Source organism: Leishmania major, chromosome 20, assembly GCF_000002725.2.
Source record: "Leishmania major strain Friedlin complete genome, chromosome 20".
Lineage (NCBI taxonomy): Eukaryota > Euglenozoa > Kinetoplastea > Trypanosomatida > Trypanosomatidae > Leishmania > Leishmania major.
Window position 1 is genome coordinate 223,092 of NC_007261.2, and position 23,869 is coordinate 246,960.

Below are 23,869 nucleotides of genomic sequence, written 5' to 3' on the forward strand. Positions count from 1 at the left end.
GCGCCCGTACGCCGCATCCAACACCGGCAGCCCCCTCACCCACGCAGGCACCGCCAGGGATAGCAACAACGGCACACTACTCAAACGCGTCTGCGACTCATAGACCTAGAAGCCGCATACAAGCTCGCATACAGGGGCACTGAAGCGCGCGCGCACCCACCTTCGCCCCTGCTCGCAGTCAAAGGCCTTGTCAGCCTGTTTCTTTCCCATAAGGTGCTAAGCGCAGTACAACAGAGGTGAAAAGTCGTGCGTGCTTTTCGAGTGTGGCACCGAGGCCGCCGGGCCCCCACCCCCACTCTCCTCCCGCTCCCTTGTGGCTTGCTGCTGGTACTGCGGCTATCGTGGCGTCGGGCGGCGGTTCTTGTGCAATATTCAATTCTTCGTTACTGCTGTTCGCGGGGGTGCTTCACCCTTTTTGCGTGCTCTCTGTTCTCCTCTCATCCGCTCGGCAGCACATGAGCTTCTTCCCCACCATCACTATCACCGTCACCACTGCCACCAGAGCAGCCCCTACCGCTCCTATCGCTGCTCATGTATGCTTTGTTATGTTCCTTCAGCTGCTCCCTGCAGATCCTGTCGCATTGATTCGCTGTCTTCGTTCGCCGTGTGACTTGACAGGCAGAGCCGCCGTCTCCTCTCTCTACGCCCACCGCCTCCCCTCCACCTCCCCCCCCACACACACGCACACGCACCTTTTCTCCCTGAACTGGTACAGGGGCAGAGGCGCCATCGCACGCGCACCGTGCCGGCGGATGCATTCAGCAGCGCCTGCGCTAGCGCGTCTCAGTACAGACACCCCGGCACGTGACCGTACCTGCCGCGAAAACACGCAAAACAGAAAACCATAAACCCGCGCGCCGTCATGCGAATGCTGCGACAAGCATTGGCACCGCTGGGTGTAAACGGGGCCTCGATCTCGCACGACACGGCCTCAGTCGCACCACACAGCACCAGCGACGGTGGTGGTAGCTGCACGACCCGCGCTGTGGCTGGCATCACGGATGGAGGCGCAGACGTCTCAAAGCACCTAGAATTTGCCAAGCACGGCCACCACAGTCAGAAACACAACCAGCGTCGGCCCCCGTCGTCATCTTCAGCCAGTAAGGCTTCTGCGCTTGTGCAGACCATTAGGGAACATCAGGTGAGTCATGCGAGGGAGACGCATGTGCCCGTCTTGGACAGCATATCCCCACACACGGATGCCGCCCGGGCCTCCACCGAGGAACACGTGGGAATCAGCTGCCGAACAGCCCACGCCCCAGCACCGCATGACATCACAGCATCTCCTGTTGCGGCCACGTCTGCAACGCCGTCACCTCACTCAGCAAGGGGCACCAAAGTCGTGGATATCAACCCTCACCCTAGTGTGGCTGCAGCCGTCATGGTGGCCGCGGCGCACCCACCACTCTCTAACAAGCTGAATGCGCCGTCGCGTCGCTCATCGATGGCGCGGCTGCGACAGCAAGTCAAGGCGCAGCTGAAGGGCGTAGAAGTTGCTGAGCCCGCCGACGACACGTCCCCGGCTTCGGCATGCGACTCTGACGCCGTTGCTGCGGCGCTTCGAAACGGAGCAGCACAAGGAGGGGAAACGGAAGAGCAGCTGTCGCTTTACTCGCACCAGCCAGCATTACCGAGCACTCTCCTCGCCTTCTCGACGTCGGCAGAGGTCGCATCACTCAAGGGAAGCGGCATGGTCACAGAAGCACTCGCTATGCCGGCGGTGCCCTCCGTCGGCGCCGCCAAAGTCCTGCCACACGGCCTGCGGTCCCCCAGCGCCATCACAGACGTCGGTGCAGCGCCGCTCGACTACTCAGAGCTGGGCACTGAGGAGAGTGAGCCCGTGAGCAATGTCAGCCCTGCACGATATTACTATCAGCAGCAGCAGAAGCGCTCTGCCTCGTTGCACAAACAGCGAACCGACAGCGTTCCTTCGAGTCACATCGGAGGTGCGTTGCAGCCGAATACCCCGTTTCACGCGCTGCAGTTTGGCTCTTGCGCTCCAGCGAACTCTGTCGGGTCACCGCCACTGTTGTGCCCCAGCGAAGAGCCGCCTCACCTGCATAGCCTGCACCAATGCCATGGCCTCCGCCTCGACAGCGAAGAGGGCGCTGACGCGAGCTTTCGACAAGGCAGCAGAGCGAGCAGAGAGTCTATCAACACTGTCACCCTACGCAGCCGACCAGCGCGCACTACAAAGGCAGCTGCCGGCGGTCGCTCCTCCACCTCTTCGCCGGCGGTGAGTGACTGCGAGCTGCCATCGCTGATTGTGTGCCCCTTCGCCCTCATGGGCTGCTGCGCCGAGGGCGCTCACAGGATCGCCGACCTGCACAAGGGCACCACGCTGCACCATCACCTCATGGCCGTTACGACGTGTGTGCAGCGGATGCGCGGGCGCCAGCAGGAGCTCGAGCGGCTGGTGCGCGGGCTGCAGCAGCAGGTGCACAAGCAGGCGCTGATGCTTCGTGAAGCGAGAGAAGTGGAAAGGGCTCGGCAGCGCCCTGCTGCGAGCCCCAGCGTGCTGATCAGCTCACGGGGGTCGTCGATGGATGGTTGTCTTTGCCCCGCATCCACGCCAGCCGGTGGAACCAACGCGCTGAATTCGTGCAAAGACCGCAAGGCGCTCCCGCGCGACGTGAGCATTCGTGAGCCGCTTGTCGCGGAATACGGCATAGGCGACGAAGACGATGTCCGCGCTGGAAAGCACGCCAGCGAAATCGACGCCGGTGGCGACTCGCCCGGACGACGCGCACAACCACCACGCGGCACTCAAATGCAACGAGGGGGCAGCCACAGTGTTCGCAGAAGTGACGGGGACAGGGATGGCGCCCGAGTGTACGCGCGTCAGCTGCGCATGCGCACCGCAGCAGGACAGCAACGGCTGCATCTGGTCGACGCTCCATCAAGTGCGAGCGTATCGCTGACTCCTGTGTGGTGCGGGCTGCGGTCATTGGCGAGTGCTGGGACGGCGACCGCAGCCCAAAAGACCACCGCTGCAGAGGTACAGGGGCTCGGCGAGAAGATGCGACGTGCAACCGCAGTGCAGCAGAAGCAGCAAGAGCAACAGCAAGGTAGCGCAAACGGTGGTGAACAAGCACCGAGCTGTACACCAAAGCAGAATAATCTGCACAGAGACGGTATCGAGGACCTCTCCACTGTTTCAGGCGATGGACTAGGCGATGATGATGATAGTGTCCAGGGGAAGCGCTGTATGACAACGCTGTCAGCGCCGCGACTCTCCGGTGCAGACATCGGCACCGAAAGTGGCTGCTCACCGACACGGCACGGCAGGTGTGCTGCGGCGCCCTACGTGCACTATGGCGCCTACCCACGACAGCAGCCCGGCGCGGGGGGCAGTACCGAGGTGAGCGGGATGAGCAACGTACCGCCCTACCAAGTTCCAAATGAGTCTGTGAGCCCGATTAGAAGCGCCTCCCTCGACCTCGACGACCACGAGGACGACACTGACGCTGGTGCCATGTGCCAGCAGCTCTTGAACCTGACCTCGACGGAGATCCCAGTGGCTACCAGGGCTGAGGAGAGCTGTATCACCGGCCGCACGGGGCAGCCCGGTGCGCGTGCGAAGTGGACGACAGACCCTCAACTATCCCCTGCCGCGTCGCCCCGCTCGGCGCCGTCGCTGGTGAGCGTGACGTACCGGCCGTCCGAGCTCGCCTGTGCAGAGGGCAGCGATGATGAGGGTGCCGTGCATTTGACGGGCCGAGTCTCACCGACACGGGGGGGAAGCGCAAGCGCGGTGGCCGCGGCGAATCGGCAGGTGCGCGCCGACGACGCATCGAGGCGTCTTCTGCTCGACAGCGTGCGGCTTGCGGCTCCCCTTCAGCGGCCGACACTAGTGCGCAAGTCAGACGTTGTGCGGCCGCCCCCAACTGCGCGTGATGGCGCTGATGGGAGCAAGACCGTGTTGCCACTTCTAACGCCGCCTTCCTTGGCCACTCTAGCGGATGCGTCGGTTGCCGCCGCGGCCACCAGTATTCTGAGCAAGTCGGATGTCCAGCGACCACGACAAATGAGCGCGCCGGAGAGTGGCGGCACGCGCGGACCGCTCTCCGGCATCAACTTCGACGCACCATCATCCGCGCTGCCCGTGAGGGCATCACTTCTAGTCGCATCAGCAAGCGGAGGCTTCATCGTGAATCACAGCAGTGTTCATGCCTCGTACAACGGCACTTCAGAGGCTACGCCTCTGCCAGAGCCGGTGTCGAAGCGAAGCTCGGCCTCGAAGAACCACCTGGTGCACGCGCACAGCTACCGCGTCGACAAGGACGCGACTGGCGAGCATTGCGGTGCCTTGGCTGGTAGTGCAAGTTACGCGCTTGGCGGACCTTGCAAGAGCGGAGGGCGTCGAAGTGGATCACAGACACGCCGTGGCGCAGCCATGCGCCGTCCGTTGCACGTGACAAGCGTTCTCTCCCCGCAGGAGGCCGTTGATCAGGGGGTGGCGGTGCATCCCCTGGGTCTCCCCCCAAGGCGAGAATCATAACCGCGGCAGAATCTCATGACATGCGGGCAGGGAGGCTGTGGCGCCAGCAGCGGATCCATCGGTAGATAGGTGCTTCAAGGGCGAGTCGGAGGTCCATCTGAGGAGGCGTATCAAAGAGAAGCGAAAACACGGCCTCGCTATCGACAAGGCTGCCGAACTGAGATTGTGCCACGCGTGGCCCTAACACCTTCTGCCCTTTCCCTTGTGTAGGTGTACGTATCGAACGGTGTACACAACGTGCTTAGTTTGCTGGCTCTTTTTTGTTCGCTTTCTTTCTTCGCTGTCTGGCCACACGCCCCCCCCTTCCCCGTCTCAAAACTACCACCACTACCATCATTATTGCCTCCCTCTCTCCCTTCTTTTCACTTAGATCCACTCACAATGCGCGTGAGTTCGTAAACGCTCATAGATGCACACACACACACTACTACTACTACTACTACTACTACTACTACTACTACTACTACTACTACTACTACTACCCAACACCCCCTCCTCCGAGAACATCGGAATATGGAGGTCATGCTTTAGAGCGGTACGCCGGCTCTCGGATCATGCCTAAAAAGGGTGATCGTTCTCGAGGCAGGAATGCTTCCCTCGCCCTCCCCAACCCCTCTCCTCTGAGACTTCTCGCTGGGCCCTCTCCATGTGTACGGTTGCTCAAGACGTGTATGGCCACACGTGCGTGCTCTTACACGCCTGCGAGCGCAGTATCGCTGACTGAGAACGCGTCCTCTTTACGCAGACGCACTCATCCACACCCCTTCTCTCTTCCTCTTGCGCTGCCACCCCTCCTCCGTCTCTCCCGTCTTGTCGTTGACGTCTGCGCGTGCGCGTGCACAGGCTGCTGCACTCCGAAGTTCCGGTGTGTTGTCACTTTCCATAACGGCTCTCCTGCTTCCCTTCATTTTTTTTCTTCTGCCTTCCACGCCAGAGCTCTGCTGCACGAGATCGCGTGCGCTTGTCTCCCCTCCTTCCGGTAAAATAACGACCATCACTCTTTGATCATCGTACACGCTTGCGCAGCGAGCATCCCCTCTCCCCCCCCCACTCACACACACGCACACTGACCACCGCCATAACAGCAACGTCCCCCCTTACTCCACGTGTTGCTGTGAGAGCCGCCGCGGAGATCACGCTTACCATCACTCAAGCACACGCCCGCAGATGCTGATAAAACCGTGGATTCTCTCCATCGCTCCAGCTCTGTAGCGCACATCTTCTTTCTCTGCCCTCATATTCGTTTCGCTGTGTCTGTGGCAGCGGTCCACAAACCGCAGGACCGCTGCTTAGCCTGCCCACGTTGTCGTGGCTGCCCCGTCCCCGTTGTCCGTAAGTTGTTCCTACCCCTCCCCTTTTTTCCCTTCGCTTTCCTGTACTTTGTAGACCCCCCCCCTCCCTCAGACCCCACAAGTAGCATAGACCTTTCCGCCGCCACCGCCCTCAGCGCCTCGTCAAGCCACTCCTCCTCCTTTCTTGCGTCCTTCCCTCGATCTCTCCCTCCCCCTCGGCGTGTAGCTCTGCCGCGGATTGGCGATTTAGGCTGTCACTCTGGTGCACACCAGATTCCAGTCGTGAGGCGCGCAGGAGGAGGCCGGTATACAGATACCGCCCACCGAGAGGGGAACGCAGACGCGCACACCCGAAACACGCTTGCTATCGGTGCATGTGCTCGCATATGCACGCGCAGGGCAACTTGACATCTCTTCCTTCGCTCCCCCCCCCGCCCCCACACCCCACCTCTCTCTCATTGTCCACAACGCTGCCCTTGTGAGGAGAGTCTGGTGGATTGAGCAAGAGGTTACTCCACAAACGCAGATACTCCCTCCGCAGGTGCCCCTCCCTCCCTCCCTCCCTCCCTCCCTCTTCCCAGTTGCCGTTATCGGTGCATGACGGGGATGCGAGACTCGCTCGATCACGTTCGCGTCTGCTGTCGCGTTCGACCCCTCAACGCGTGCGAAAACCGCATCCAGGGCGACTTGTGCATATCTTTTTCTGACCAATGCCCCGATGCCATCGACTGCTATGTCGCTCCTACGGCCGGCAGTGGTGCTGTGAACGGTGGCTGCGCGGCCGGTGGTGCGGTGGCGGCTGGCAGAGGCGATGGTGTCGGCGACGCCGGCGCTTCGCCAGGGCGGCACTCCTTTACCTTTTCGCACGTCTTTCGGCCAAATGCGAGGCAGGCCGATGTCTACGAGCACGTTGCCCGCCCCATCGTGGCGGATGTCCTGTCCGGCTACAACGGCACCATCTTAATGTATGGGCAGACGGGAAGCGGCAAGACGCACACGATGTTCGGAGAAGTGAATGGTGGTGCATGGGCCACGAGCTTCGACTCAGGCAGGCCCCCTGCAGGCGTCGCCTTCAACGCAGACACCAACGAGGAGGACGTCAACGAGAGGCCGAAGGCGGAGGGCGGTCCGGCGCACGCGCGCCTCACCGAGGAGGAGCACGGAGAGGTGGAGTCTCACGCTTGCGAGCGCCAGGAGGCGCAAGTGGAAGGGGAAGACGAGGAGCGACACGAAGAGCAGAAGCAGCAGCAAACATCTCAGCAAGCCTTGCAGGCGGCCAGCACGTCTCCCAGGGAAACGCGGCTGAAGCTCAGCAGCTATCATACCCAGACGGGCCACCCGGCGACCTCAGTGACAGCAACGACAAGGAGCACCGCAGCCGTGCCACCGCCGTCTACGGCGGCGACATCTTTCTGCCGCACCCGCGCCACCGTCACGCCGCTTGGCGAACTGCACCAAATCAACACGCTTCAAAACGGCACAGGCAGCGATGCGGTGGAGTACTGCTATGCAGCGGTGAACAAGTCGACAAAGATGTGTGCCGCCGCCACCGCGTCGACCTCTTGCGCTTCACCGTCGTCGTCAGCGGCCCCGGTATCGCCGTCCTCTGCGTTCTCTCGCAGTGGTCCGCCTCGGTGTACGGGGAGGAGTGCGACTGGTATGCGGCCCGCCTTTACCGGCGACGCCGTCAGCGGCGTCATACCGCGCGCGGTGCACGACATCTTCGACGCCATCGCCCACGCAGACCCGTCCAAGGAGTTCGACGTGCAGATGTTCTTTGTGGAGGTGTACATGGAGCAGATTCGCGACCTCCTTGCCCCGAACCCGTCCGCCGCGATGTCGTCATCGTCGGCTGGCGTCGCTCCAACGCTGCCGATAGGGCCACGCAAGCTGCAGCTGCGCGAGGATGTTAGCACCAACTCGTTCTACGTCGATGGATGTTGCAACCCGCATGTGTCGTCCGCCAGGGATGTGCTGCATCTGGTGAAGAGTGGTCTCAAGCAGCGGGTCACCTCAGCCACGGCGATGAACGAGACGAGCAGCCGCAGCCATTGCCTGCTGAACCTGACGGTGAAAAGTGTCGACCGCGCGCAGGGGGTGTCGACGGTGGGGAAGCTTTACTTGGTGGACCTCGCTGGTAGCGAGAAGGTTGGCAAAACCAACGCGACAGGGCTACGCCTAGAGGAGGCAAAGCTGATCAACAAGTCCCTCTCCACCCTTGGCATGGTTATCATGTCCCTGACAGATCACAACGCCACGCACACGCCGTACCGCGACAGTGTGCTGACAAAGATCTTGAAAGACTCGCTCGGCGGCAACTCGCACACGGCCCTTGTGATCTGCTGCAACCCGTCCCCGTGCCATGCGCAGGAGACGCTGTCGACGCTGCGCTTCGGTGCTCGCGCCAAGGCTATCGAGAACAAGGCCGTCGTGAACCGCGACCTCACCGCGGCGCAGCTGCGGCGCATGTTGGAGACGGCCAAGGAGGAGATCGAGCGGCTGCACGTGAAGGTGCAGCAGCTGAGCATGACGAGTGGAGCAGTGGATAGCTGTAAAGGGACGCCCGACTTCCCCGTCGCAGCATCGCGAAAGCTGTCAAGCGCTGCCACTGCTACGGCGTCTTCAATGGCGAGCGAGGCGGACACGTCCCGCATCAGTGAACTGCTTGAGGAGCGTGCCACGGAGCAGGCGCGGTTGCAGAATCTTCGCGCTGAGGTGGCGCAGCTGCATGACAGCCTCAACAGCGCCCAGGACATCATCAGCGCCCTGCAGGAGGAGCGCGACGGCTACATCGACAAGGTGCAGAGCTTTCAGGAGGAAATAAGTGTCTGGGAGGACGCACACTCCGCGTCCTTGAAACGCGCGGCAACTCAGGACACCCTGCTGCAGCAATGCACGGTTCTCCTCCGTGCCCAGGCAAGCGAGATCAGAGACCTCATGCAGTGCATGGCAGCCTACGGCCAGCCCCTTCAGCAGGCCCGACAGGCCGTCGACCAGCTCCACGCCTACGTGTATGGGCCAGATGCGAGCCGCGAGCGGTGGCGAATGCTTTTCCCCGCGGAAGCGTGCCAAGAGAAAACCATCGCAGCAGCCCCGCAGCTGTCACTTCCGAGGCATGCACCGTCGGTGTCGACCAATGAATGCACACTGCAGGGCCTCCTGTCCCATCCACTGGCCTCCGTGCACGGATTCGATGTGAGCGCCGTGGGCCGCGTGACGGAGAGCAGCGGACGGCACATCACTGGCAGCAGCAACCTTCCGGACGGGCAATCACCCAATCCGCGTCTTCAGTCGGGCGTGGACGCAGACCCCCCACAGCCGAGCAGATCGAGGTCTCAGCCGCAAAACTGTGTCGCAAGCGATTACTGCGACAGCCTCATGTCGGGGTCGATACGCGTGTCACCTGGGACGGCAACGGCGCAACAGTGGGTGTCGCGCGCCGCCTCGGTAGGACAGAATGACAGCGGTGCGTCGCACGTCGGCTCCTGTGGCCAGGGTGGAATGACAGCTGCAGCACCGGCAGAGTGTGTCCGTCTCCTCGAGGAGCAGCTCGCCTCGCTTCAGTCTGGCCACAGCGCGCTGCTGCAGCAGCACAAGGAGGCGCTGGCGGAGCTGCAGTCGAAGCAGCGCATTCTGGACCTCCGCCGCGGCCACCTTGCCACCGTGAAAGATGAGCTGAAGCGGGAGTACATGATAAACAAGGAGCTGCGCGAGCGCTTGGAGAAGGGGCAGGCCAGCCTACGAGGACCGCTCGAGATGGCGCGCAATGATGCTAACTACTGGCGCCGGCGGTACGAGGAGCTTGCGAGCCGAAAGGATATGCCATTCCCCGCCGAGTGCCAGCGTGGCTCCCCCTACTTTGTATTTCGACCACCACCACCAGCGCCGCCGCCGCAGCAGCAACACGAAGCTGGGTGCAGCGGCACAGTGGACGCGGATGTCTTGAATCGCATGGTTGTCCATGCTTCTGCCGATTTGGCCAGTGGCGGCGCTGTGATTGAACGCAGGAACCGTTTCTCCATCCCGGATATCTCATCCGGCGTCCTGTCATCGAGGGCGTCCGGCGAGAATGTGCTGCTGAGCCTGTCCTCGGCCACAACACCACTGCGATCGACTGTGGCACGACTCACCACAGAGCTCGAGGACTGATATCGCTTACAGCTGATGAGAGCATTCCTTTTCCTCTTTCTCTCTCTCTCTCTTCGCGTGCGCTTGTACAGCCGTGATGCACAGCTATCGTCTTGCGTTCCTACAGTGTCGCAGAGACGGCACTCACTCTGGCCACACGAATTGCAGGCGAGGCAGCTGCCGTACAATATCGCGCACGCGCCGTGCTTGTGTGTGTGTGTGTGTGTGCAGAGCTCCTCTTGGGCGGCATCTGGAGGACCGCACTACCCAGAGCTCTGGCCGGTGGTGCTCAGTTTATGGTGTATCTTCCCAGACGCGCGTGACACCATTGTCCACCCCTCACACCTCATCCTCTCAGTGTGTTGTCTGCGGCCACCGCTTCTTGTTCAAGGCAGGCGGCCGGCGAGTTGGAGTTTGGGTAGGGTAGGCGAGTTGGTGATTAGGTCGTTGGCACAGCGTATTCCGTCTACGTCTGTGTTGGGTGGGCTACTATGATGATGATTGGCGTTCTCGTTGTTACCTGTTGTTTTAGAGAAGCGTGTTTAAGGGTGCGATGGCGTCTGGTGCGTAGACGCCATCGCAAATGTATACACGAGTAACCCATGCACACAACAACCAGTAAGATAGCACAGGGTATAGGCAGCACGGCTAGAGAGAGGAGATAGAGACATGCGCTGCTTAACGACTTTGATGCATGTGTGTGTGTGTGTGTCTGTGTGTGTCTGTGCTTCTGCCGTCTTTGCGGCACTCGTGTCCGCGATGAATGCGCGCAAATCATGTCTACAGGTGGATCCACCACGGCCGCGCTCCTGCCCCCTCCCCCATCGCGGAGCGTGATTCTATGGAGCGCGGCATCTCTCTTTTCCTATTTGCTTCCTGTTGCACCCGCGGCCGCGTACGAAGGAGGTGAGGAGGGGCGAGGGTCTGTCAACCTCTTCTGTCTTTGTCGCCTCTCTCGTTGGAGCCTGCCGTGCGCCTCCTGCGCCAATGTGTATGCACTTGGATGTGCATCGCCGCCATCTCACCCCATGTTTCTGCGCTGCTTCAATCTGCCTCACTCACCCACCTCCCCCCTCTCTCTCTCGCCCTCTCTCTCCCCGTAACTGCATTGACGGCCACGCACCACTCCCTTTTCCGGGCTTCCCCCTTCTGCCAGCGACAGCCTTCTTTGCGAGTAAGCATGTCACGCACCTCATCCAGTGCCGCCACCTCCGCGTCCCCGCTCTTTCGGGAGTACCGCGTGCACCACGTCACCACCGATGGCATCCTTGTGCAGCTGCCCGAGACGAGGGGCTTCGGCCGTCTCACCACCGCGACTCTTGGCGATGATCTGCTGGCCAAGCGTCTCCTCACGAGCCTCTCGGCCCGCGAGCAGGTGATTGCCATGCCGATGCGCTCGCGCGACGCGCAGGGGTACCGGCTGCTGACAGTAGATTTGAAGGAGGGCTTTAGTGCGATACTCACCTACCCCGAGCCTGTGCGCCGCCTCGTGCAGAGGCTCCTGCGCAAGCACATGCTGGTGGGACTCGGCACTACTGCCGAGGCTCGCCTTGTGCGCGGCTCTGCAAAGGGCTCAGTGCTCACCATTCAGCCTCGCATGACGGCTGTGGCGGCACTGGAGGACCTCACCAAGGGTGCCTCCTCCGCATCCCTCAAGTCGTTTAGCGGGGCCGCCGCTCGTGCCCAGCAGAGGCAGAAAAGCCGTGGCGGCAGCGGTATCATCAGCGACGACGATGAGCACCACGTAGATCACGCGCGAGAGGACAGCTCGCTGGGCGCGAGCACAGAGAGAAACAAGGCTGCCGCCGACGGAAACACCGTCGAGGTGCGCATTCTCAACTACGACGTGAACGCTGACGTCGTCAATGTGACAGCGAAGGCGAAGGTAGTGGAGGGCACGCCGGTCGACACGGCCGTGTCCGCGGCGGCGCTGGCGACGCTGCACCCTGGAGACATCGTCTCTTGCACGGTGCTCCTCTCGTCGACCGATGACGGGTGCGCTGTTGTTCAGATTCCTGTGCAGAGCGTCACCGTAGACCCGCACGACAGCAGCAGCGGCTGCGTGACTGTTCTTGGCTACTATGTATACGACTGGGACGGCAACGGGGTGCCTGCGGCACCGGTGGTCGGCCACGCGGTGGATCTCGTGATCGAGTTCTGCCCTGAAATCGCCGCTCTGCGTGACGTGGCGCCGTTCGCGATTCTGTCGAATCGCCTTCGTCAGTTCCACTGCCTTCCGGCGGTGCGTCACTTCGCCGGGTCCACGATCGAAGCGTCGACCTCTGCGTCGGCTTCTGATCCGTCCGCGGCCAACCCTACATCTCCTGCTGCGGCGCGCGGGCTTCTGGGATTCTTCCCGTGGCGGACCGAGTACGCGGCGAAGGCGCGGCGCGCCGAGGAAAGTGAGGACGATGAGGACGCGGCTGAAGGTCACAGCGGCCACGGCTCAGCTCAGGATCGGCGGCAGCGGACGCGCCGCCGCAAACTGGAGGAGGCAATCGACGCCTACGAGCGCGGCATGGAGACGGCGGTGCCGACGAGCCCGGAGGAATTCCAGCGCTTGCTGCTCGCAAACCCGAACAGCAGCTACGTTTGGATGCAATACATGGCCTACCACGTTGGCCTGCAGCAGTACGAGGCGGCGCGTCAGGTGGCCGAGAAGGCGCTCAGCACTATCGGTGTGCGAGAGCAGGAGGAGCTGCTAAACGTCTGGGTGGCGTACCTCAACATCGAGAACCTGTATGGCACGGAGGAGTCGCTCTCGGCGGTGTTCCGGCGCGCGCAGCAACGGCAGCTCAACCAGCTGACCCTCTTTGAGCGACTCGCAGATATCTACGCTGCGTCCCGAAAGCCTAATCAGCTGCTTGCATTGTGTCGCGCCATGACGGGCAAGTTCCGCACTGAGCGCCGCACGTGGGAGCGTCTCGGCATTGTCCTTGTCGATCAGGGCAAGCGCGATCAGCTGAAGCGGACCTTGAAGGACATGGGCGATGTGCTGAAGCGAGACGACGCCACGCTGGCTATTGTACACATTGCCATTCACGAGTATAAGCACGGCAGTCCCGAGAACGGCCGCGCGCTCTTCGAAGGCTTACTGCGCAAGGTGCCGAAGCGGTCCGATGTCTGGACAATCTACACTGATCAGGAGATGGGGCTGCTGAACCGCAAGGACCCGATGGGGTCAACGCTTCAGGTACGGCAGATCCTCCAGCGCACGGTCGCGATGAACTTCTCGGCAAAGGTGATGCAGCAGGTCCTCACGCGCTTCCTCTCATTCGAGAAGCTGCACGGGACGCCGGCCGATGTCGAATCGGTGAAGAAGTGCGCGCGCACCTACGTGGAGTCCAAGATTCAGGCGTTATCTGACTCCGGCGTCCCCGACACGGCGACCGCGTGATGCCTCGATGGTGGCCGTCTCTCTGTCTCTCTTTGTTTGTGTGCCGTCGTCATTGAAGCAGCTCGGTGCTGTGCTGTCACGGACGTGTTCTATTCGCAGGCGCGTATGCCTGCCTGCCTTACTTTCTCTCTCTCTCGGCATCCATGTGCATGTGTGTGTGGGGGGGGGTGATTTTAAAAGTATTTAATCAAGTAACGGCGTCCAGGTCTGCGCATTCGCATGTGCTGCTGCTGCTGCTGCTGCTACGTGCGCTTCAACACAACGGGTGTGAGGCGCGCCTACAAAGGCAGGCGGCCTCTCAGTGGAGGAAGGGGTGCAAGCGGCAAGGGTGCCGCCATGCAGGCACACGCGACGCACCTTTTCCGTCTCTTTTGCTTTCTCGAGTGTGTTGGGGGGAGTGGGTGGGGGGGGCGGCGGCGGCGGTTAATCGAAAGGTGACGGGGAGACGATGTCAGTGGTGCCTGCCATACAGCGAATAAGTGCCTACCTAAGACAAGGCACAGAGTGGTCAAAACGAAAACCAAGAGATGGAGAGAGAGAGAGAGACGGAGAAGGGATCGCGCGCAATAATGTGCGGTGTGTCAGACCCAGTATTTTCCGACATGAGCGTCGCTGAGAGTGGTCTGCCGGAAGAAGTATGCACAGGCGTGCGTGGTGGTCGGGCTTCACGACAACGACGGTGGACGCGACGGAAACGAAGCGTGCGCATCGAGTACGCAGCAGTGCCAGAAGGTAACGTTGCACCGACGCGCCGTCGGATCCTCGTCCTGTCCCAACACCCACGCTCTCTCCATTTGTGGCAACGACACCGCGCGCTTTCCGCGGCGTATTGCACGCGAGAAATGATCGATTTCGGCGCATCCGTCGACACGTCTTCTCGACCTGATCGCATCGTACTTTTCACGCCTTGCTTTTCGTTTTCGTCTTTCTATTTCGTGTCCGCATGAATGGCTCTCATCCGCCTGCGCCAGCGTGTGTACACATCAAGCGCTCTTCGCTCTCCCTCTCCACTGTCTGTCTTACCTTGGTACCGCTGCCGGAGTGTGGCCGTGTGAGCGCGCGTGTCTGTCTATCTGTGTGTATGTGTGTGTGCGCGCGCGTATCAGCCTAGCCGCCCCAAAGCTGACAAGCACGCCATACCGTATACAAGTGCGCACAGATACTGCAGGTGGAGGGTGCGAGACCCGATACCCTTTCTTGTCCTGTGCAATCGCCCCGCTTGCCTGTGTATCTCTCTCCCTCCCTTTGTGATATCACTAGTACGAACAACCCACAGCGCGCCATCACGATGGAGCAGTTCGACTCGGTCAAGACTATGATCGACAAACTCCGCTCCGAGGATCCGGAGGCGCGCCTGAGCAGCATGCGCGGCATCCACCTCATCAGCACCACGCTGGGCCCCGAGCGTACCCGTGACGAACTCCTCTTGTACCTCACGGACTACCTCGACGACAACGACGAAGTGCTGCGCGTGTTCGCGAACGCGCTGGGGACGATGGTACCGGAGGTGGGAGGCGTAGAGTACACCAGCAGTCTTCTAGCTCCACTGGAGATTCTGGGTAGCCTGGACGAGGTCACCGTACGCGACGAGGCTGTCGCATCCCTCCAGCTCATTGGCAGCCAACTCTTCTCGCCGGGCAGCATCACAGGCAGCAGCGGTGCGTCTTCGGCCGACAACAAGCGCAAAGACTCGAATGCGAAGGCAAGAGGTGAATTCATAAGCATGGTCCGCCGCCTCGGCGAAGGGATGCCGCAGTGTCGCAGCACCGCCTGCTCACTCATCTCCACCGTCTACCCCTGCGCCGACGCCAGCACGCGCGCCGACTTGATAAAGCTTTTCCAGAAGCTGTGCGAGGACGACGAGATCCTCGTTCGGCGCGCCGCATGCGTTGCCATGGGCAAACACCTCGCCGGCGTACTTGGTTCGAAGGGGTGCTCGGAGCTGGTGCCGGTGCTGAACGCGTTTGCCAAAGACGAGAGCGACGGCGTGCGCCTGCAAGCGGTGGCGACGTGCGCATCCCTGCTGCAGGTGCTCCCCGAGACGCAGCACTCCGCTATCCTGCTAGCAGTTCGCTCACTCTCGTCGGACAGCTCGTGGCGCGTTCGCTACATGACGGCAGACTCGTTGGGCAACCTCGCGGCCGCTCTCTCGCCACCGGACGTCGTCAAGTATGCTGTGCCGGTGTTTCGCGCCTTGTGCCAGGACTCAGAGCCGGAGATCCGTGCGTCGGCGGTGTTCAACATGGCGAACGTGCTTGCCGCTTGCCGAGACGCGACCGGCAAGAAGGATATCCTCGTGACTGGGACTCGACTTGTCTCTGATGACGTCAGCCACGTCCGAATGAGCCTCGCGAGCGCCGTGCTGAAGTCCGTCGCGCACGTGGCAAAGGACCTCTGGGGCACTACCATCGTCCCAGCGTGCACCGCACTGCTGCGGGACGCGGAAGCGGATGTGCGACTGGCACTCGTGTCCGGTTTTAGTTCCATGGGCAACACCCCGGAGGCGAAGGAGCTGGCGCCAAGCCTGGTCCCTGTTGTCATCAGCCTCGCTGCGGATTCAAAATGGCGTGTGCGGGAGGTGGTTGTCGCACAGGTGCCCTACGTGATCACTTCGCTGGGGCGGAGCGCAGAGCAGGTGCTGCAGGTATGCGTCAACCGTCTGACCGACCGCGTCGCCGCCATCCGTGACGCCGCAGTGCAGTCGTGCTGCAAGCTGGTGGCCGAGCACGGGAGTGGCTGGGCCGCCTCGACGCTCCTGCCACAAGTGCAGACTCTCGTGACGGACCCCAACTACCTCCATCGAGTCACGCTCTGCCACCTGTACGCGGCCCTTGCGGACGTCGCCGCTTTCGACGCGGCTACATGCGAGTCGGCGCTGTGGCCGCAGCTGGTCACACTGCACACAGATGCCGTGCCGAATGTGCGCCTGAACGTGGCCAAGGCGATCATGGCGCTCAGCCGCTCTGACAAGGTCCCCTCGCGAGTAGCAAAGCCGGTGCTGAGGGCCCTTAGTGAAGACGCTGAGGTGGACGTGTGCGACGCGGCGGTAGCGGCACCGGCGCTGAAGTCCTTTATGTCGAAGAAGTAGAAACCTAGCAAGCAGCGAGGCTGCCATAGAGGGAGATGAGAACACCGCATGCAAGTGAAGAGAGTTGTACAGTGGAAGGGGAGGAGAAAGCCGAAGGAGCGCGCTGCGACGGCAGCCGAGGTTGCCAGTGCTTGCGTCCATCGCCCCCCCCCACCCCTCTTTGTGCAGTATTGCTGTTGTTCAAGAGTATATAAAAAACACAAAAGAGGCCCTTTCCGTTCGCACGCGGCATCTTTTCCACTCTTTCATCCCGCTTACGCACCCGTCCTCGGCCCCCTCCCCCCTCCCCACCACCACCACCACCACCCATCCGCTCTCGGACACCCCGCTGCCGTGGATGTGCACCAACCGAGGAGGCGCTGGCACGCGATGACTGTCGAAGGGCACCAAATGAGATGCATGATGCATGGCTGCACAGAGTGATGTTAGCTCGCACATACACACTCACACACAGCAAGCGGTACCCTTCCCCCCCCCTCCCCGACAGCTGGCGGCCTGTTTCGCCCTCGTGCTCGGACCTTTCTCGCGTGCTTACACGGCTTGTTTTGTCGTTCGTGACTACGGCCGCAGCGCAGCAAAAGCCGCCGCAGGGGAGGGGAGCCAGAATTGTGTAGAAGGGTCACGACAGGTCTGTTCATGCCCTCCCCCCCCCCCCTGCCGAAGACACACACGCACGCACACACACACACCTCCTTTCGTCCGTGCCCAGGAGCTCTTAGCAACTTTTTTGCTTTTCCATGTCCGACCCGCGGCTTCCCCACGATGCTCCCTCCTACCCGTCCGCCTCCCTCCCCCTTCCCCCCGCCTCCCTCCTACCCGTCCGCCTCCCTCTCCCCCTCCCCCCTCCTCCCTCCCTCCCCCTCTCTCTCTCTCTACTTTTTTCCCTTCTGTCCTCACCCCTGGGTGGGAAACGTGCGCGGATGCCGCCAACCCGTTCATGCCTGTCCGTGAGCACCGACAGCAGGTGAGGTGTCTCCTTCCCCTCTCCCTCCACCTCCCCTCTCTCCCTTCTGCATTTCACCAAGTGGGCAGACAACGCAAGTGCTGTGCTGGGCGGGAGTGTCGCTGCGGGTATATGCGGATCCGAGGAATCCGTGTTGTACTGGAAGGTGCAGCGCGCAGACCGCACCAGGCCGTACAAGAAGTTGCGCGCTAACTCACCGGGTAACACGACGCGCATTCGGCGCTGAAGGACTGAGCTGTGGTGGACGGAGGCGTGACGGCAAGAGATGCTGCGTCGCACACTCGCCCGCTGTAACAGGCCGAAGGGCCCGCCAGGGCTGCGGCCCGGGAAGGAGTACCGCCTTACCGTTCCGTATCGCAGCGAGGTGACAATGATCCGCCAGGCCGGCTTCAAGAAATTTAACAGCAACATCCGCGAGCTCTTCAAGAAGCCGTTGGAGCAGAACAACATCAAGGCTGTACCACGTGACCTGGGTGAGCTGCCCCGCAACTACGTTGTGAAGCTGCTCTTCTTTCACCAGCCAATTCGCCTGCTTGACCTGTGGGAGCTGTGCAAGCAGCGCAACGACGTCCCTCTCGACTCTGCGCGGCACCTGCGCCTCGTGCTCAAAATTGCGAAGCTGCAGAAGTGGGTGTACGCAGAAAAGAATCAGACAGACAACCTGTACTACTACTACGTCCACCAGAGCCGCACACATGAGGTGCAGCAAATGGTTCGGCAGGACGAGTTTGTGAAGCGGGCGCGGGAAACCGAGGCGAAGGTGCAGGCGATGCGAAAGGAAGAGGAGCGTCAGGCACGCCAGGCGGAGAGCCTTGATGACCGCATCATCGCCCTGCAGAACACGCTAGTGAGCAACGTGGGTCACATACGCGCCTTTGACCCCGCCTTTGTGGACGCCAAACCCTACGCCATGGAGTCTGGGGCGGTGAACTGCGCGTGGCACTGGGAGGGGGCAGCCGCTGCAGCGGCACAGAGTTCGTTATCTCACACCCAAGAGAACTCGAAGTTGTGATAGTGGAAAGCAGTCTCCTTTCCATCACCCCACTGGTCGGCTGCGTGCGTGCATCCACCGCGTCACGTTCCTGCCGTTAGGGCTGTCTGTAGGACCATGACTGTGCAAACGGACGCGGAGAGATGCAGGTGTGCCGGCAAGCGCACGGCTCGTTTATTTTCTTCCGCTGGGTATTGCTCGCTTCTGTACTGCTCGTGACACCCTTCCCCCTCCCCCTCCCTGCCGCGGTGATGCGCTTGTTGGTATTACGTGTATGAGCGCGTGTGTGTGTGTGTGTGTGTGTGTGTGGCATGTGGCTCGTTACGGTATGCGCCACGGTAAAAACGATATTGGTAGCGAATAATCGAAAGAAAAGACCCTTCGGCAGGCTACCCTTCAGGAAGGATCGATGATGGTAATCGTGATGGGAATGCCCCCCTCTCCTCTACTCCTCCCTCTCACAGTGAGCGAACACGAACACGCAGATCCAACAGGTGAGTCCGTTTCGTTTGTGTATCGTGCAGCCCTTTTTTCAGCATGTTGCCAACCACGAGTCCACTCTACCCCCCACCCACCCACCCTCACCCACTGCCGGGCCCGCCACAGATGCCCCATCGCGTCGTGTGAAGCAGCGGCAGACACGCGCGTTGCAGGAATTCGCCGGCTCAGCCATGTGAAAGCACGGCCCTTGTCTCAAGCTGCACCCACACACCTTCTTCGCAGGCAGCCTCACAGCTGCTTCCCTGTGGTGCCGGGCGCCACCTCTGGTGCATCCCCCTTCTGATGGGGCAGGCTCTCCACACCACTGGACAAGGAGGACCGTGTGGGATACGCTCAAGTCACGCCGGCGCAGTGCCATCCAGGACCTGACCGCCGACATCAGCAGCGATACATCGCTCTGACCTTCCGCACTCCATGGGGGCCTAGCCCTGTCACCACCAGAAGTGGTTTGGCATTTTGGCAGGGGATATGAGGTGTGTGTGTGTGTGTTTGTGTGAGGTGGGAAGGGGAGCTGCTTGGCTTCTCCCACAGAGAGTGAGTGTGTTTGATCCTGAGGTGCGACACACTGTTGAGCGGTGTCGCCCCGTCGTGAGGGTGCACGTGAGAGGGTCCAGAAAAACAAGGTCGAGTGAGTGGAGAAGTAGACGAGTCGGCAACCGGCACCGTGGTAGATGTCTCCTTCCCGTCCAGGCAACTTTTCCGTCGGCGTTTCGCTCTTGCATCACTCCTCCGATCTATGCATGGCACTTTCTCTACGGAAATACCGCACATGCGCGGCTCTGGAGCCCCTCTTCCCCACACTCTTCTCCTCTCGGAGGTGCCTCCTATGCCGAGGTTAGTTCTTATCCTTTGTATTTTCCTCCTTCTCTGTGACGCTCTACGCTGGTGATCTGCGTGCATAACTTTTTGTTTGGTTGATTTCGCGTTGGTTGTGTGGAAGGGCGCGCGTGTGAGTGGGGAGTGTGAGTGCATCGTGCGTGGACGCGCCTCCTTCACCCCTCTCCCTCTTCCCCTTCCCGCCCAATCTCTCTCTCTCTCTCTTTCGGCCTCTTATTAGTCTTATAATCTGCGCTAACGTTTGCCTTCTCATCGTTTTTTGGATATTGGCACCAGCGGAATGCAGTGGCAGCAGGCGCCGCCGGGGCTAGCAGCCCCCTTCGCGACGGCACCCAGTAGCACACCACCGCCTCTCTTCGGCGTAATCATTCCCGGCGACCCCGTGCAGACCAACATCTCCCCAGTCGACACAGGACGGTGGGCCGTCCACCTCGGTGTGGCACCAGAGAGTTTTGTCGTGTTTCTCACCATGTCAGAGCCGCTCCCGCCCGGCCACGGCATCGGCCTCTTTCTCGCGCGCGAGGACACGATGAGTTTTCAGTACGTCGGCGCCCTGACCCAGCAGCGGGCAAGCTTTATCGTTGAAGTCCCCGCTGTCTTTCTGAATGCCGCCCAGCCAATCCGTATCGTTCTCGGGCTGGCGCTGGAGCGGGAAGAGGAGCTGAAGAACCTCGGCTTCACGCACGAGCAGCCGTTGCAGCAGTCGCAGGCAGCCACCAAGGTCGCCATCGCCGAGCGAATTCTCGAGGATCTGTATGGCTTCGTCGTGAGCTACGCCCGCACCATCACCTTGGGAGGCGGTAGCGGCACCAGTGATGCAACCTCTATCGAGCCTGGCGACTATGTCGTGATGCCGACGTCCTTCGTGGACAAGTGGCGCGCACGCCTGCAGTCGAAAATAACAAAGGACAACGCCTTCTGGGCATAGACTCGAACGCGATACCATAAAGGGCGGCCGCACGGCGGTGAGAAAATGCGGGGAGAGTGCGGCGGCAAACGGGAGAGCAGCACCTTCTCACGGTGAAGCGCGCGTCTGCGCCGTATGAAGCGCACTGACCCAACCCCTTCCCTTGTCGAGCTCTTCCTTCTCTCTCTTGCTGGCTCATTTTTCTCGCTCTGCTGTTGTCTTCAGGGCACACAAAAAGGTGGAGGGGAGAAGTTCGTAGTGTATGAGCGCGCTGCTCTCGCTCAACGACAGCTGCCGTCGCCACGATCGACTGCGACCTTGACGCGCAGTTTTGCGTTCAGCACAGGCAAGGGTCGTTGTCAAGCTCGATCTGCGCCCCCCCCCCCACACACACACGCACACATTCCCCTCTCCTCCCCCGCTTTCGCTTTTGCGTGCTTTTACTTGTCTGTACGCACCGCCGCCGTGTATCTGTCTGCATATGTGTTACGCACCCACCTTCCTACCCCACCCCCTCTCACTCTCTCCGTGTGTGTGTGGGGGGGGGGGACGTCCCTGCGTGTGTAAAGTTCACCGTATGCATCGAAGGCCTGTGCAGCATTTTGTTTCTATGGCTCGCGGTGTCGACTCCGCCAGTGAGGCAGCGCACGGTGCGCAAGCATACGTGGGTGTTCGTTGCTGTTATTACTTCTACGATCTAGTACAACAACGTGCGAATCTGACGGAAGAGGTGACGAAAAAAGAAGAGAGCACAGAACGAGGGAGGGGCGGGACGCTGTTGCGTCTTGAAGCGAAAAGACAGAAGATGTCGGATGGGTGCCACCCCTCAGATGACAAATCCGTGTCCAACCCTTTTTTCTTCGTCACGCTCTGTGCCCACTCCACCCCCTCTGCGAGCGTGCTCGCATTACTTGACAGTGTCCTTCACAGAATCGACCGCATTCTGGAATCAAGTGTCTCGTGTTCTCTCGCTTGGGGTGACGTGCACGCCGCAGTGCTCCTCGAACCAGCAGGGCCAGTGGTGCCACCCTCCTGTCGTTGCGGCTGCTGAAGATTTAGCGCGATTCACTTCATGCGAGCGAACCAGCATTACCGTGGCTCTTCTTCTACCCTCTCTACCGATCTGTTTCTCCCCTTCTCCCAACTTTTCTCTCTGCTTTGCTTTGGACTGTGGCTGCGCCGCCACCACCACCACCACCACCGCCCTCCCACGCGCGCACACGCCCCACACCCTCCTCGACCCCAACACCGCACGCGCAGGTTTGTTTTGTCGTGTTATTTCCTTCCTTTCTCTTGCCTTCTCACTTTTCTTTTCCATCGCTTCTCGTTTCTTCGCACCCCTCTCTCTTCCTTCTTTGCCCTTACCTCCCTTCCTCTGCCCTTCCCCTTCCCCTTCCCCTTCCCCTTCCCCTTCTCTCTCTCTCTCCCGTCGGTGGTACCACCTTTCGTGTGTGTGTGTGCATCGCGGTTGTGTGAAGGGTGCCCTTCGCGTGTGCGTCTCGACGGGTGCCAACGAGTGTCGTTGTCGCGGTTTTCGTTTTCGTTTGTGCATCGCCCACGAGCGCGTAAACGCATAAAGCAGCAGAAACAACACACGAAGGGGGTGGCCAATAAAACAAACAAACACACACACACACACACGCAAGCAACAAAAACAACAAAAAGGGGGAGGAGCGTTGAGGGGGAGGGGGAGAGAATCGAAGAGGCGGCCCTCTTTCTGTTTTCTGTGCAGGATAGCCTCTCGACGTGCCAGGATATAACGAACGTGCGCGCGAGAGAACTAAAAGCGAAGCGATTATCGGTGTGAGGTCACCATAACGCGCGGATACGCACGCATAGGCACGAGCACGTACGCGCGCCCCTCCCCCCCCCCCCTCACACACGCACACACGCCGGCACGAAGGCGCAGGCGAAACAAAAACCAAAGAAGAGGGGGGAGAACGTGCGTGGAGAACTCCCCACGCGTTGCTTTTCTGGTCTCGCGCTCCTCTCGCTCTATTTTTTTGTTTGGCTTGGTTTTGTTTCCACCACCACCACCACCTCTCCACCTTCCTTTGTGCACTGTGGCCTTTGCTGGTTGTGTTTCGGTGTTTTTGTTCTGGTTTGTTTCTGTATTTTGTGCTCGTATAGAGGGAACCTGCGCTGGGTTGGGCTGCTCGTTCTCAGCTCCGCTCTCTCTCTCCCTCACACCTGTCTGTGCGACCGAACTCCGCTACCTTCACCCCTCTCCCCTCTGCTGATTTCGTCCTCGTTGTCGTTGCATCTCAGTACCCTGCCTTCTCCTTTTCCTCCTCTTGTGCGCTTGTCTCTCAGACTCCCGTCTTCCTTCCCTCCCCACCCGTTTTTCTTCTCCCCCCTCCGCGCACCCACCCCACCCCACCCACTCCATCCCCCACTTGGTAGCTGAAGCATACATCTACACACAGTCTTCCCTTGCTCTCGCAGCCCCTTGGGTCGTCTTTCTGGTTTTCGTCTGGTTTTTTCGTGCGTTCCTTTCGTTCCGCATATATATATATATATATATCGGTGCAAACCAACACCCACCAACGCACCTATACCTTACATCTATACACACACGCGTCAGCGGGTAGGGGGGATACAGAGAGCGAGGTGCTAGAATCCAGGCTCTCTTGAGGCTCCAGCTCCCTCTCCGTGTGTGCGTGTGTGTGTGTGTGTGTGTGTGTTTTATTCCCCATCCCTCCTCCCTCTGCCTACATCTCTTACATCAGACCCCATCCCCTCCCTCACCCACCACGACTCCCCAGTGCGTTTTAATCACCCTCCTTCCTCTCTAACGCCCTCTCGCCCTCCCCTACCCCTCACCCCTGCTTCTCTGCATTCATTTTGTTGTTCTCTTTTGCTTGCGAGCCTACACGCCCGACAGTCGGCAAAATACTCAATACAAGGGAGGGGTCGAGCAAGCGAGATTGAGCGAGAGACGGAGCGAGTACGCCTCTCACATCAAGGCAAGCACTCTGGAAAACGCAGTTGCCGTGCTTACGACAACATCAATCACACACAAAAAAAGAATTCCCTTTCCCGTGCTCGGTCTTTTTCCATTTTCTTCTCACCGGTTTTCTGCAGCAGTAGCAGCGGCAGTAGTAGTGGTGGTGGTAGTGGTGGTGGTGGTGCTTGGAGAAACCGGAGAGAAAGTGCCGTGAGCCCTCCCCTTGTTTTGTTTGGTGTGCTTGCCTTGGCTCCTCTTCCCGCCTCCCTTCTCTCTCGCTATCTCCTCACCCACCCACCCCTCACACATCCCCCCC

At 60.7% G+C, this 23,869-nt stretch overlaps 6 protein-coding genes across 6 annotated transcripts; all 6 read left to right on the forward strand.

The window, feature by feature from the left end:
• Positions 1-868: 868 nt before the first annotated feature.
• Positions 869-4,501, forward strand: LMJF_20_0630 (conserved hypothetical protein; the record flags this gene model as incomplete). Its single annotated transcript, XM_001682768.1, has 1 exon — positions 869-4,501. The coding sequence occupies one exon, from the start codon at positions 869-871 to the stop codon at positions 4,499-4,501; it is 3,633 nt and encodes a 1,210-aa protein (XP_001682820.1).
• A 2,255-nt stretch (positions 4,502-6,756) lies between these two features.
• LMJF_20_0640 (putative kinesin heavy chain) lies at positions 6,757-9,942 on the forward strand (the record flags this gene model as incomplete). Its single annotated transcript, XM_001682769.1, has 1 exon — positions 6,757-9,942. The coding sequence occupies one exon, from the start codon at positions 6,757-6,759 to the stop codon at positions 9,940-9,942; it is 3,186 nt and encodes a 1,061-aa protein (XP_001682821.1).
• Positions 9,943-11,101: 1,159 nt separating this feature from the next.
• LMJF_20_0650 (rRNA biogenesis protein-like protein) lies at positions 11,102-13,318 on the forward strand (the record flags this gene model as incomplete). The annotated part of the gene is made up of 1 exon (XM_001682770.1): positions 11,102-13,318. One exon carries the CDS (start codon positions 11,102-11,104, stop codon positions 13,316-13,318), a length of 2,217 nt encoding a protein of 738 aa, XP_001682822.1.
• Positions 13,319-14,606: 1,288 nt separating this feature from the next.
• LMJF_20_0660 (putative serine/threonine protein phosphatase 2A regulatory subunit) lies at positions 14,607-16,406 on the forward strand (the record flags this gene model as incomplete). Its single annotated transcript, XM_001682771.1, has 1 exon — positions 14,607-16,406. The coding sequence occupies one exon, from the start codon at positions 14,607-14,609 to the stop codon at positions 16,404-16,406; it is 1,800 nt and encodes a 599-aa protein (XP_001682823.1).
• A 1,229-nt stretch (positions 16,407-17,635) lies between these two features.
• Positions 17,636-18,382, forward strand: LMJF_20_0670 (conserved hypothetical protein; the record flags this gene model as incomplete). Its single annotated transcript, XM_001682772.1, has 1 exon — positions 17,636-18,382. One exon carries the CDS (start codon positions 17,636-17,638, stop codon positions 18,380-18,382), a length of 747 nt encoding a protein of 248 aa, XP_001682824.1.
• Positions 18,383-19,979: 1,597 nt separating this feature from the next.
• LMJF_20_0680 (conserved hypothetical protein) lies at positions 19,980-20,627 on the forward strand (the record flags this gene model as incomplete). The annotated part of the gene is made up of 1 exon (XM_001682773.1): positions 19,980-20,627. One exon carries the CDS (start codon positions 19,980-19,982, stop codon positions 20,625-20,627), a length of 648 nt encoding a protein of 215 aa, XP_001682825.1.
• Between the last annotated feature and the right edge of the window lie 3,242 nt (positions 20,628-23,869).